Source organism: Fundulus heteroclitus, chromosome 5, assembly GCF_011125445.2.
Source record: "Fundulus heteroclitus isolate FHET01 chromosome 5, MU-UCD_Fhet_4.1, whole genome shotgun sequence".
NCBI classification, from domain to species: Eukaryota; Metazoa; Chordata; class Actinopteri; order Cyprinodontiformes; family Fundulidae; genus Fundulus; species Fundulus heteroclitus.
In genome coordinates, this window is record NC_046365.1 from 2,600,434 (window position 1) to 2,613,933 (window position 13,500).

Sequence of the window (13,500 nt, forward strand, 5' to 3'; positions counted from 1 at the left end):
TCATCTGAAAACACACACAAGTATGGATAGGAAACAGTGTTTGCTGTAAACTGGCAAAACTGAACTACTAAACTTTGTCATTACTGTATTTCTTATCAAAGTCATCATGTTACTCATCGACTGACAGAAATACTGACACTTCTAAAATACTGATGTATTTAATACATGTGTGAGGGCACTATTTTAGAGATCCAACACAAGAAAGCTATTGTGACCCGCTGTTGCTATCATAAATATTAGTCATTTATCTCTGACATCAGACTGAGAAATACAACACTAAGTAGCAAAAAGCAGGAGAAAAAGAAGCATATATGCTTGCAGATGTACACTGTGGTGGGACTGAATTTTGACCCTGGAGTTCGAACCTTAGATCTGTATCTCTATCATATCAGAATTGACATGTTCATGAAAACATGTGACTCAGAGCTCTGTGTGACGGATTTTATAGGGAACAAAATTACTTTCTGTCTATATTTTTGTATGTGGCAGCCATGTTGGATTTTGAGGTCAGAGTCTGTGAGAAACTTTTGAGTTTTGAAGGCAGTCTTTCAGTTTCAGGGGGCATTCCATGTGACTTTTCTGATTTTAACCTTGGAAATTTGGAATTAAGTAAAGGCAGAATCTATCATTTGTTTTAATGTTGTCATTTAAAATATAGACATTTCAGAAAAAAATAATTATAGAAATTAACCCTTAAAAATGTAGCAAATACTGTCAAATCTGTTTTTTTATGTATAATTATTTTTCTGTTTAAGGAAATGGGATTTTCTGTTGTGGCTTATTAGTGGATGTCCTACTAGGTCTCATTGGCTCCTCTGGATCCTGTCTAAAAACTGTGGATCCGTAAAAAAAAAAATCTTATCTTAAAATGATTCTTATGTTTACTTTATAATGATTGTTCACTTGGATGTGTGTTATGCATGTTCCTATGTGCAGACTTTCAGTCACTCTGTCCTGTCCCCTGGATCTCACACTCTTTCCTATGGACACACAACGCTGTAAGATGCAGCTGGAGAGCTGTGAGTGCAAACACATATATGTTATGTGATACCAACATGTTTATTAGTGTGAATATATATGTACATATAACCTAAGTCAATTTCTTTGTTTTAGTTGGCTATACCACCAGTGATCTTGTGTTCATGTGGCAGTCAGACCCTGTTCAGATGGATGAGATAGCTCTCCCACAGTTTGACATCAAACAAGAGGACATAATATATGGAAACTGTACAAAGTACTACCAAGGAACAGGTTTGTAATCTTGTTTTATCACTTTAAGTTAGTCTTTGAAAGATACCTTAAAACAAAATTTAGATATTTACAGCACAGTTATTAACTTATAAGTACCATGTTAAAGTTATATGTTGTTGATGAAATTTGTGCTTAAGATTCTTACATTGATTCTAACCAATTATTTAATGGCATTTTTGTTGATTTTTCTGTTGGAGTTAAATGTTTTCAGAAATTATGGAGATAATTTAACAATCTTTTTTTAAAATATCACATAATATTTAACTGTACATACATATTTACTCACATTTGTGTGGATCTAATCCCTTTTATGTCAGCTGAGTTTTATAAAATATAAGAGATTGTGACCTCTGATCCAGCCAAAATAACAAGGCAACCTCCTGCTGGTAAATATTATGCATTACAGTCATATAACCACATTTCTATCCTTCATCGGTTACCCAGACCTCTCCCTCACTGCTTTGAATAGAGTCATGTATGAAATGTCCTGCAGCAGATAGCACAATTTCATACCCAAAAAAGTTTGGAAAAAAAACACCCAAAACCACAAAGGTACAAAAGGTAAAGGAGATAAATGTCCCACACTCCTTAAACATAAAATGTGATATGTATTTAAAATGAAATAAAAAATAATAATCATGACGTTGATTCTTTCAAACGAAACCTCTTAAATGAGATTGATCTTAATGGTCCCAAATAAAACCGAAGCTGAATTTATTTTTTGTACATGACTAACTTAGTGTGATTTAACAGATTCAGCCATTTATTCATTCAGTCATTTTCCCCTGGATGTTAAGCTCAAACTTCAGAGATTCCAATATTCAAACTGGACACAATATTGCATTTGAAAACGTTTACTACAACAATAAACAAACAATCATTGGTAAAAACCTCAGCTAGAGTCTGGCAAGGCAGAGAGAGCTGAGGCTGGAGACGGGTCCATGAATTGGTCTAGGGTCATACAAGGCGAATGGAGGCAGGAGATAACTGACAGGTCCTAAGGGTTCGGCTGGAATCAAGGTGAGGAAACAGTTGGAACGCTGGAAACATCTACTCACAGGGCTTCAAATTATCTGGTAACAGGTGTCTGTGTAAAAGTCATGGAACAGGTGAAAATGGTCTGGCTAAATGAGGTACTGCAGAGGAGAATGATAACCAAACATTGTCTTCTAAGTGTATAGAAGTCTTAAAAGAAGTTTGGGTTTTTGTCTTATTTAAGCTTCATCTTTCTAAAAAAGCTCACCAAAATGTTCAAAGGCAATGCTATTGAAAGCATCTTTTTAACATCTAAAGTCCTGAAAGTTTTTCTTCATCATCTTACAAGACTTATTGTATTCATGTCAATGTGGTTTATTTACACATTCTTATTAAATAAATGTGTAAAACAGTACATTAAAACCACAAAGCATCAAAATGATGAAGAAAAGGAGTACTTTCACACCAACTTGTGAAAGATGTGTATAAAAATTTGATTTAAAACCAGCAAAGCACCAAATAAAAAAAAGATGGATGGATGTCCAAACTTGTTAAATTCCCATTGATTGTGATAAGATTAAATAGCAAACACATACAGCTAAATTTAATCCAATTATAATGCAATGCAATGATCTTAAACTTGTAACATGCTTTCTACTGGATTTTAAAGCAATATCGTTCACAGGTCCCTTTAACTGTGTTTATTGTTCATCATCTGACACAAATATTCAGTTTGCCATATCCATCTGCTCTAAATATACAAAACGTTATTCTGCACAGCCACATATCTCTCAGGATATTTGGGAAATGGTGCCAGTTTAGCACAATCTGTGGTGAGAGCAGGGAACAGGTGGAGGAAAATCCAGCGAGATGGAGAGAGATTTGACCTGGAAGGAGAGGAATAAAGGTTAGCAAACCAGAATACGTGTGAATGAGAGGGACCCAGATGGAGCCGTTAGGTTACATGGAGCAGAGATTAAGAAAGTGGAGGATTTTAAGTATTTAGGGTCAGCAAAAATGAGAGGGTGGCAATAAGGAGAAGAAACATGTCCAAGCAGGCTGGAATTGGTGGAGAAAGGTGTCAGGTGTGTTAAGTGATAAAAGAAAGGAAAAGTGTACAAGACAGTGGTGAGACCAGAGATGATGTCTGGTATAGAAACAGTGCCTCTGAAGAACAAACAGAAGGCAGAGCTGAAGGTAGCAGAGATGAAGATGTTGAGGTTCTCTCTGGAAGTGACGAGGATGGATAGAATCAGGAATAAGTACATCAGAGGGAAAGTTCAGGTTAGATGTTTAGGAGATAAAGCCAGAGAGGCCAGACTGAGATGGTTTGGACATGTACAGAGGAGGAATAATGAGTACATCACTATAAGGATGCTGTGGCTGGAACTGCCAGGCAGGAGGCCTACAGGAAGACCAAAGAGGAGATTTATAGATTTAGTGAAAGAAGACATGAAGGTAGCTGGTGTAAGAGAAGAAGATGCTGAAGACATTTTAGATGGAAAAGGGTGACTCGCTGTAGCGACACCTGATAAAGAAAAACAACAACATATCCACCCTCTCTAAATACACATTTTGCTTTACAGAGCCACAAACCTCTGAGCATGTTTGGGAAAAGGTGCCAGTTTAGTGTTGCTATAGGGGTACTTCACAATCTAAAGTGACAGTGGACTAAAGCTCCAGCATCTTGGGAAGGACTCAGGTGGTGCTCAGTCAGCACCTTTGCTTTGAAGTCATAAATCAAGAACTGATCCTGCTGATTATTTTAAGAACTTAGATTACTTTGAGTCTTTTTAGTGCAATGCCATTGTAAAACAGATTAGTGCACTCAACTGAGGGAGGTAGTTACAGAGCCATGTTGAGGTGAGGAGTGGGAGTATTGTTCCATACTATCTTCTGCCATCATATGCTTAAATGCCGTAAAGAAGGTCTTGTCTCAGCATTTATGTTGCAGAACCAATTAAAGAAAGGCCTGACGTCATTATGTATTGCCTTCAGTGAGGACGATTCCCAGACCCTCACTATCTGACAGGACCATTCAGTTTAATATACTATCCACAGTCCCAATCAGCATGAAAAAGATCATATTAATAGGACAGCGTTCTCGTGTCTGTCTTTCTCTCCACTCAGCCTTCCACATGGGCACTGATGTCTGAAGCTTTGGTCTTCTTTCAGAGGGCTAAACTTCTGAGGGTTCTATGTTGCAGCTTAGCTTTTCCTAGAACATCCTCTAGATGGTGACCTCTAATTTTGTTTCTAGAAACTACACTTCTTCAGTTGCAGGGTTGGGGTCTCAGTGATCAATGGCATCCCTAATTATCGAATATTCCACAGCTTCTTCTAGTCTGTCTGAAGTACTTTTTACGCTTCTCTTCTTGTTAATTAGGTCGGTAGGGATTTCGATCACAGTCTTCTTCTATGTTCCACCACAATGTCTGTTTGGATAGCCATCACTTGTTGCCAGTCTAGATCTGGAAATCCCACATAAGTTTAGTCTTGTTTGTTCTCCCCTGGTGGTTGTGAGACTTGTAGCCTGTACGCTGCACACACCGTGTGCAAATTCCTGTCACAAGGTAAAGGTTTACACTTTGCTTGTCAACACCGTAATCCCTATTATCTGATGGACTATTCCAGGAACACCTTGGAACAGCCTGCTCCTGGGCTGAGGTGGAGACCAGACTTCCAGTGTTGGGAGTAATGGTGTTTGTTCCTAACGCCATTGTTCTGTGTTATTTTTTCAGTAACAGGGTAAAGTGGAGGGTTATTAGGGGGTATCATCAAGAAACAAAGAGTGTTGTCAATATGTAACAATAATGACATTTTTGTGAGACAGCAGTTCAGAACGCACATGTAAAATACAAACAAATTAAAAACATACTCAGAAAAAAACTCCCACAAATATTAAATACCCCCTTTTTAAAAAGGCTGTAACCACCCTTCCAAAATAAACATGGAAATGTCAACACTTTACAGGTCATTTTACATTACATTTTACATGAAATGTCTTGCTGGTGTCCATGTGCATAGTTTTATAAATCAGTGTTTTTGTTTTTTTGACATACGCCATTTTTGCTTTTTGGGTGTACACAAACTTTTAGTATATAACCAATACACAATATGTTTTAGAAATGAGACCCCAGGTCTTTTGTTGATATGATTAGTCTCTTCAGTCTTTCCTTAAACCTTTTCCAGCCACTGGTAGGGTTTCTGAAAATCTGCTACTTCCCTCTGGCATGATTACTATATTGGATACATTATAAAATTTGTTTGGATGATTTAATTTCAGGCACTTACGCGTAAATGTAGATATCTTACACCAGAATGATCGATCTACCATCAAACCAGCATTGCTCAATACTTCTCGCATCTACTGTATGTAAAACAAAAATGCAACTTTAATTTTTATAAGATGGGTTTCAAGTTCGGGTATTGTCACAAATACAGTGACAATAGAAAACCTAAAAATGAGAATCAACAGAAATCCACAATGACAGACTGCTACCTCTTCATATTTATTTCATGTTTTTTTGCTAAAAGTTCTACAGACCATTTGTGTTTTCAGTCTCACACTCATACAACATGTTGTTTGTGTGGGCATGAAACATTATTAGCATCAGATGTTTTGTAGAACTGCCTTTTTCCCCCACTGAGAGCTCCTTCATTGTCACTTTGCCTATCTGTTTCAGGGAGTTGTTGCTATAGAAACAGGAATCCTAATTTGGCTGACTTGGCCGTTGCAAAAAAGGCTGCTTATATGTTACTGGGACTCTGAGCTAAAAATAATGCAGTACTGCAATAGTGCAAAGACACTTTCTGAAATAATCCCTGTTAGTGTTTATATTCAAACGGTTTTACTGCAGTTTAGAAAGGAGTTCAGACAAAGGAACTGCTACACACTGTTTTTTGTGACTTTTTTCCAGGGTACTACACCTGTGTTGAGGTGATTTTTACACTGCGTCGACAAGTTGGTTTCTACTTGATGGGAGTTTATGCTCCGACTCTGCTGATTGTCGTTTTGTCTTGGTTGTCATTCTGGATCAACCCAGATGCTTCAGCTGCACGGGTACCACTTGGTGAGTGGAAACCCCCAACAGGCTTTGGCGTCATTGAATACTTTTAAAATTTTAAATATATTACTGAATGTTTACTGAAATATGTTTCTTTCAACAAGCAAGTTGGGTTTGGTTATAATGAAGCAGAGTTTACACCAATCAGGTATAACCATACCTTGTCACTAATAGCAACCAGTCCCCTGTGCGTTCCAGCTCCTGACGATATTTTATTTTGTGCCCCTCCCTGCACATCCATCCATAATTGAATGGATGGATTGTAGGGCTGGACAATTAATCACAATTGCAATATAATTAAATTTTTTTAGTTTTTGGTTATGTTCAATTTCAATTCAATTCAATTTTATTTATATGGCGCCAAATCATGAAACATGTAATCTCAATGCACTTTACAAAGTCAAGTTCAATCAATAATATACAGATTGGGTCAGATTATAAAGATTGGTCAAAAATGTCGTATATAAGGAAACCAGTTGATTGCTTCAAAGTCCCGACAAGCAGCATTCACTCCTGGGGAACCATAGAGCCACCGGGAGATTCGTCTGCATTGTACATGGCTTTGCTGGATTTCCCTCATACATGTAACAATGAATGGATAATTTGCGTCCTTTAGGTGTTGGTGACATGTTTAGTGGGTTTGCCTCCACATGGAAGGGAAGCGAGTTGCAGCAGTGAGATAATCTCATTTTATTATTGGTTTGAGTTTACATAATCATGCTTTTTACAAGAAACTTTCAGGAATCTCACCATAGCAGGTACTGGTCAAACTGTTTAGGCTTGTTTGTTGGTTGCACTTTGCACTATATATTCAATAAAAATCAATGTCCAACACAACAAGATGTTCTCTTGATTAATATTCTGATTTATAAAAACAGTCACATTTCTGGTTTTAAAAAATCCTTGTGTTCAAACATCTTTATCTACAGGCCATTGTTGCTGCTTATGTTTAATGCAGAGAAAAGTCTAAATCACAATTATGGTTGATATACATCACAATTAAAATTTTTGGCAAAATTGTACGACCCTAATGGATTGTCTCTTTTTATAACCGTGTTAACATTGGTGGCTTTGGCGAAGAAAAGTAACTGTAAGCGCCATTTTGTGAAATTTGGACATCAATCACTGATTTATGTTATGTATCAATGTGTTATGTTTTTTGCTTTGTATTAAGTAGTTTGAGAACGAGTACATTTGTTTTGTTATTGCAGATTCGGAGACATTCTGTGAAGAAAGTGCTGTTATATGCATTTTGGCTGTAGAGGGCGCTGTGGTTTTGTATTGCCCGTGAAGAAGAAATTTGTACTTGTGTTGTGGAGGGAAATAAAATGATGGCGGACGGAGCAACACGGTAGTTTTACCGTGACGCGACCGTGATACGACAGAAGGTTGTTACACGCGTAAAACAGGCTCTGTGTCAGTCATTTAAACGAAGAGGTTAAATAAGAAATTAAGAAGAAACAACGAATGTGAAGATTAACCTCTACAGTAACAGTAGGGCCATTAATAAAAGGTATTTTGCCAAATCTTTCAGTATTCTGCATATGGCACATCCCTAAAAAATGGCAGTCTCTTTTTATACATTATATTCTCAAAATAGAACAAAATATTGTTGTATTTTCAGAATATATTCCTGGAAAACAGGAACACAAACTCTCTGCTATCAGAAATCAGAGTTCATTCAATAACATTCCTTTTGTTACAGGGCAGGACAAAAACAAAAGCATGTCAGGCGTTTGTTGAATCAGCCAAAACAGCTAGCAGAAAAAAACAACAACACTGCGTCTAACACAGAGGATGAAACAGATGCAAAAACGTTGTCACTCCATGTGTCTCAGAGGTTTCTGAGACATCCAGGAGAATAATTGTCAAAACACAATAAGACACTCAGACAAAAACCGCTTCATCCCAAAGACAGAAGACCAAAGCTAAGCGGTGTTGTGTATGCGGTCCAATGCAGCGAGGACTGCTCAGACTCCTACATTGGAGAAACTAAACACCAACTACTGTACATAAACACATGGCACAGCACAGGAGGACCAGCAGCACAGGACAAGATTCAGCAGTTCACTTGCACCTCAGGAGCAAAGGACAAACTTTTGATGATAATTATGTCCAGATTTTGAACAGAGAGACAGATGGTTTGAAAGAAGCCATCTTGGTCAAAAGAGAAAAGCCATAACTAAACAGAGGGGGAGGCTTGCACTATCAATTCACCAGGGTGTACAACCTGGTCCTAGAACGTCTTCCAAATGCAGTCTCATGATTGAGGTAAGCATGTACTCCAGTCACACCAAGCTATAGCTTCTAACGACCCAGGAGAGTGACGGGTGGGTCATTGATTTGCAGCTGATTTGAAATGTGCCTAGGAGGATGGACCTCCATGTCCTTAGAAACAGCTGTGCTCCAACTACTGGGTCCTCAAGCGCAGACCGCCTGAATTGATAAATGGCCCAGTTCCACCGGCTCAAACTGGTTCCGGACCACTTGGCTCCGCCTGCTTGCGAGTGTTCCAGGAGCAGTTATTTTCCTGAAACCCCTAACTCTTGCGCTACCGTCACCTGTAGGTGTTGAAACGTTCTCAGAAAATCTGAGCAAAAGTCCAATTGACTCAGATTTAAGCCTGTGAAAGCTGGTTCACACAGCAGGATTTTAAAATAGTTGGCCAATTTTCAAAGCCTGGGAGATAGCACACATAAGGATAAAAAAAATCCTAGATAAAAACATGTTTGCGGGTACAGTGTGTGGTGTCCGGTCAGACGACAAGCTCAACACACTACACATGAACAGATTTCCCTTAAGATCATTCAGATGTCAGATGGGAAATCTTGTGAATCCTCTCAAGATCAAATGTGAGTTCAGTAAAATTAAACATGGATGAACGGGACGAATAATGGCGATAGTTTGTGGACCGATTTTAACAGAGAAAAACACACAACAGAAAGAAAAGCCGTTGGTTAAAGAAGCGGAGACAACGCAATCGGGGCCTCTACGCTTGCTGCACAGTGAAATGGAGGAGAGTTTAGTTTTTTCACCGTCTCAAGAATCACTCACTTCGCTTGCTCATTTGTCCTCGGAGGACACCGCACATGCTAGGATATCAGGGCAAGACAATCCAACATGTTGAATATCCTGACGTTCCACCAAGTGGACCTGACCGCACTTAACACACCACGCACGGCAGGATTATCTCTTAAGATGATTTTAAGAGGCACGCCGATAAGCACCGCCTTTTGGAAGGGGAAGATCAGGGCAAAAATCAGGCGAAAAACCCTGCTGTGTGAACCAGCCTTTAGCTATTACAACAAAATGGTCTTAGTGTCCGGACAAAGAAATAAAACTAACAAAAGACAAAATAATTACAAAGTAAAATAAGTTATAGATTAAACAAATCATAGATTAAACTGTGCTATTAAATGTTTCAATCATCAGTTATAACATCAACCCACTATACAGTTGAAAATGAGTAATTTGTTAATTTTTTTTTATGTCTGGTTTATTACATTGAGATATAAGTTTTAAAAATAGTTTTTCTTCTTTTGTCTTTTCCTTGAAATAATGGAGCTAGGTTATCAAAAAAGCCTCCCTCTGATGTGATAAAACATGTTTCTGTGATTATCTGCTCCTTTCCAGGAATTTTATCAGTTCTCTCTCTGTCCAGTGAGAGCATGTCCTTGGCTTCAGAGCTACCAAAAGTCTCATATGTAAAGGCCATTGATATCTGGCTGATCGCCTGTCTGCTCTTTGGGTTTTCCTCTCTGGTGGAATATGCCGTTGTGCAGGTTGGTTTTCACACACACACACACACACACACACACACACACACACACACACACACACACACACACACACACACACACACACACACACACACACACACACACACACACACACAAATAAGGCTCCCCTTGTAGATGGCTGATAAGACTGACCAGTTTTAGTAGTAACTTTGTCTGAAATGCTTAATATAAGCAAATCTAGATGAATTTTGATTTATTATCTCTGGGTGATTTATTAACCATTTATAAAGGAGAGCCTACTTGTAAAGCGGTACCAATACGTCTAAGTTGGAGGTCTGAAAACCCATGAACAGATATCAAGGTATCAACAATGACAAATAATGAGTAAAGTCCTGAATGTCCTCTTAAAGATCACATTGTCTGCTTGAATCTAGTTTCTCTCTTTACTCCCCTAACCACCCTTCTTCCTTTTTATTTAGGTTTTCCTGAACAGTCCCAAACTGATTGAAGAGGAGAAAGCCAAAATGGCCACGAAGGAAAAAGCATTAAAAGAACAAGAAGCTAAAAAGCCTTCAAATAAAACTAACAACACAGTCAATGGGACAGGCGGAACACCTATCCATGTCAACACTTTACAGGTGAAGGCAACCTACAGATGAACTTAGATTGTATTCAGAACATGTACTGTATAACAATGAAATTGCTTTAACTCAAAACAGAAATACAACAGCTATATCTTCTGCTTCTAAAAATAACATATTAAAATTATCACTATATTAAAATATTCTCTAATATAAATTTGTTATTTCAAATTTGATTCATATAAGGTGCACTCAAAATTCTTAAATTTGCTAAATATTTGATGGTGCGGCTGATAATCCGTGAGTTTATGTATGATTATTGTACTTGTGCTTACTGGCGGATTTTATGTGGTACAATGTGCTCAAAAATCTGTTAAAATGTGTAAGTACGACTTACACGGTTACCAAGGAAGTCACTCTGCTCATTGGATAGTTGAAGCATTACGGTACACTGTGTCACTACCTGATCAGACCTCTGAGCTGTCTGTAAGACTGCCTGACTGTAATGTCTATACTAGAAGTGCATTCATGTAAGGCAGCCCACGCCTGGAGTACATGCTAGCAACAACAAACCAAGTAAGTTAATTTAATATAAAAGTTACTTTATTTTTGGCCTTATGTTGGAAAAAAAAGGGAGTGTAGTCCAACTACTCTGTCCGCGGAGAGGTGGCGTCATATTACACCCTTGGGAAGAATATTTAATGTGCCTTATAATCCGATGTACCTTATGGTCCAAAAAATACGGGAAGTAGAAAAATCAACACTTCCTAGGTTTAGTCATAGTTTTCACATCTTGCGCTACCTTTTTTTTTTTTTTATAGCGTGCTAATAATAGAGCAACAGGTTAAAGTCAAACAAGCCGATATTAGCTGAATAATTAGTCAGCCTTGGTACAAACCCAGCACTCAGCTGCTTCATAGTCTTGTTGCTCCTCACTTGATTACTGTAGTTTTAAAACTGTTATTTTAGCAAGAGTGATGGGAGGCCGTCCTCTAATTCTCTTCCTCTATATATGCTTTTACAACACATATAGCACATTCCCTAACATTTGAATTTCTTTTTGTCGTAAGCAATGAAAAAGCGTCGTAGACATTTTGTTTTAGCCAGCTGAACAACAGTGCAAACCTAAAAGTGTGGGAGGGTAACACTAAGTTCCAAAAAAGTTAAAAAACTAAACAACTGGACTTTTTTCCGAAGTTTGAAGACATTTCCCTTGCTATCCAGAAATCTTTCTCCATTCAAAATGTTTGGAGTGGTGTGGAGTTCCAAGCTTTATAGAAACAGGTCCACCCCCTTAGTAATGGGGAGACTCCCCATTACCAAGGGGGTAGACCTGTTTTGGTTGAATTTGCATGTTATCTAAGCCATTACAAGGCCTTTGTTGGGCAGTGCTATAAAGCTTGGATTTCCACACTACTCCAGACATTTTGAATTGAGCAAGCTTTCTGGATAGGAAGCGAAACGTCTTAAAAATTCGGAAAAAAGTCCAGTTGTTTCTTTTTTTTTACTTTTTTGGAATGACCATGACCTGGATGACTGAGAATCTTCACCAGTGTAACACTACGTTACTCAAGGTTTTATGCAGCTGTGCAAAGCTAGAATTGCTATTGAACCATGCTAATCTCCTTTAGAACATGTTAATCTCCTTAAGAGGGACTCAGGGATGGGCCAACTAGCTGTGAGAAAAGAAATGCAAAGAGTACAGCTGCATCATCTGGTTTTCCAAAACTGCTGCAATTAAGTCACATTCTAATGGTTTGTACAGATTGTGGAAAGCATAGCAGGGTGTTATTGTGCTCCTAACGGAATGTACAGTTTATTAGCAACTTTACTCAGTTAGGTTTCCTCTTTTAACAGGTGGTTGAAAATCGCTGCAAGAAAGTTTGTACCTCCAAGTCGGACCTCCGCTCCAATGACTTTAGCATTGTGGGATCTTTACCTCGAGACTTTGAACTTTCCAACTTTGACTGTTACGGTAAACCTGTTGAGGTTACAGGGGCTCTCAAGTCTCAGAACAAAACCAACAAGAAACCTCCTCCACCAAAACCTGTCATACCTCATGCTGCTAAACGCATTGACCTCTATGCACGAGCTCTCTTTCCCTTCACCTTTCTCTTCTTTAATGTGGTTTACTGGTCGGTCTATCTGTGAAAGAGATTAAGAGGAAGAACAACTCAAGTTAAAATCATCTGAATCATGGCATAAACTAACTGTACTGATATTACACCTAACTGGTGAATGACTTCGCAAATTAATATCCTGAATTTTGTCCTGGTATTTCATACTAAAGTTAATGTTATTATATTTCATACCTCCATGTAAAAACTGTAATGACTGCTATTTCTTCCTGTAACTGTAAATGAGCACAACCTGAAACCTTGCAGCTGTTTAATTGGCCTTGCCTTCTGCCTGTAGATGAGCAAATGTTGCATGTATATCTCTGTCTTCCAAAATAATGTTGTGTTAATTAAACTATGCTACAGTCAGACCAGTTAGACTATGCTTATTGTTCTTTATAGAAACTGTATAGAAGTCTCAGTTAGCCAGTAATGTCAAATACATGCTTACGTAATAAAATTTCAAAAATGTAGACTGGACTTTAATTTCTTGATCCTGATTCTTAAGTCCTGCATTCAGATTACATTTGAAATACTGCTGATGTGATGGTGGTTAGGTAGCACTATTCCCTGTTAGGAATGTGTGTGTGTGTGTGAATGATATACAGACTTTAACATAACAACCATTATTTTCTTCATTTTTAAGCAAATGTAACCTAAAGGGAGTTTACGCCAACGAAACCTAATCTGTTTTCCAGAAAGAATCTGGAGATCATTGGGAAAGAGGCAAAGTGCACTCTGGACAGGTCTCAAATCCAATACAGGGCAA

General features: G+C 38.1%; 2 protein-coding genes across 5 annotated transcripts in view; one reads left to right on the forward strand and one right to left on the reverse strand.

The window, feature by feature from the left end:
* The window catches only part of LOC105917893 (glycine receptor subunit beta-like), a 43,966-nt gene extending 30,762 nt beyond the window's left edge, over positions 1–13,204 (forward strand). The window contains exons 6-11 of the mRNA XM_036136719.1: positions 937–1,019; positions 1,114–1,251; positions 6,147–6,299; positions 9,927–10,075; positions 10,513–10,671; positions 12,472–13,204. Coding sequence (XP_035992612.1) covers positions 937–1,019; positions 1,114–1,251; positions 6,147–6,299; positions 9,927–10,075; positions 10,513–10,671; positions 12,472–12,765 — 976 coding nt within the window. The 3' untranslated portion in view covers positions 12,766–13,204. The remainder of the gene's footprint in view (positions 1–936; positions 1,020–1,113; positions 1,252–6,146; positions 6,300–9,926; positions 10,076–10,512; positions 10,672–12,471) is intronic.
* The window catches only part of si:dkey-9i23.8 (galanin receptor type 1), a 114,896-nt gene that overhangs the window by 95,956 nt on the left and 5,440 nt on the right, over positions 1–13,500 (reverse strand). For 3 of the 4 annotated variants that reach the window (XR_004931001.1, XR_004931000.1, XR_002427089.2), the window contains exon 3: positions 12,671–12,759. The gene's annotated coding sequence lies outside the window, so the exon portion shown is untranslated. Of the gene's footprint in view, positions 1–1,935; positions 3,114–12,670; positions 12,760–13,500 lie in introns of those variants that run through there. The other variant, XR_002427090.2, reaches the window with a different exon arrangement.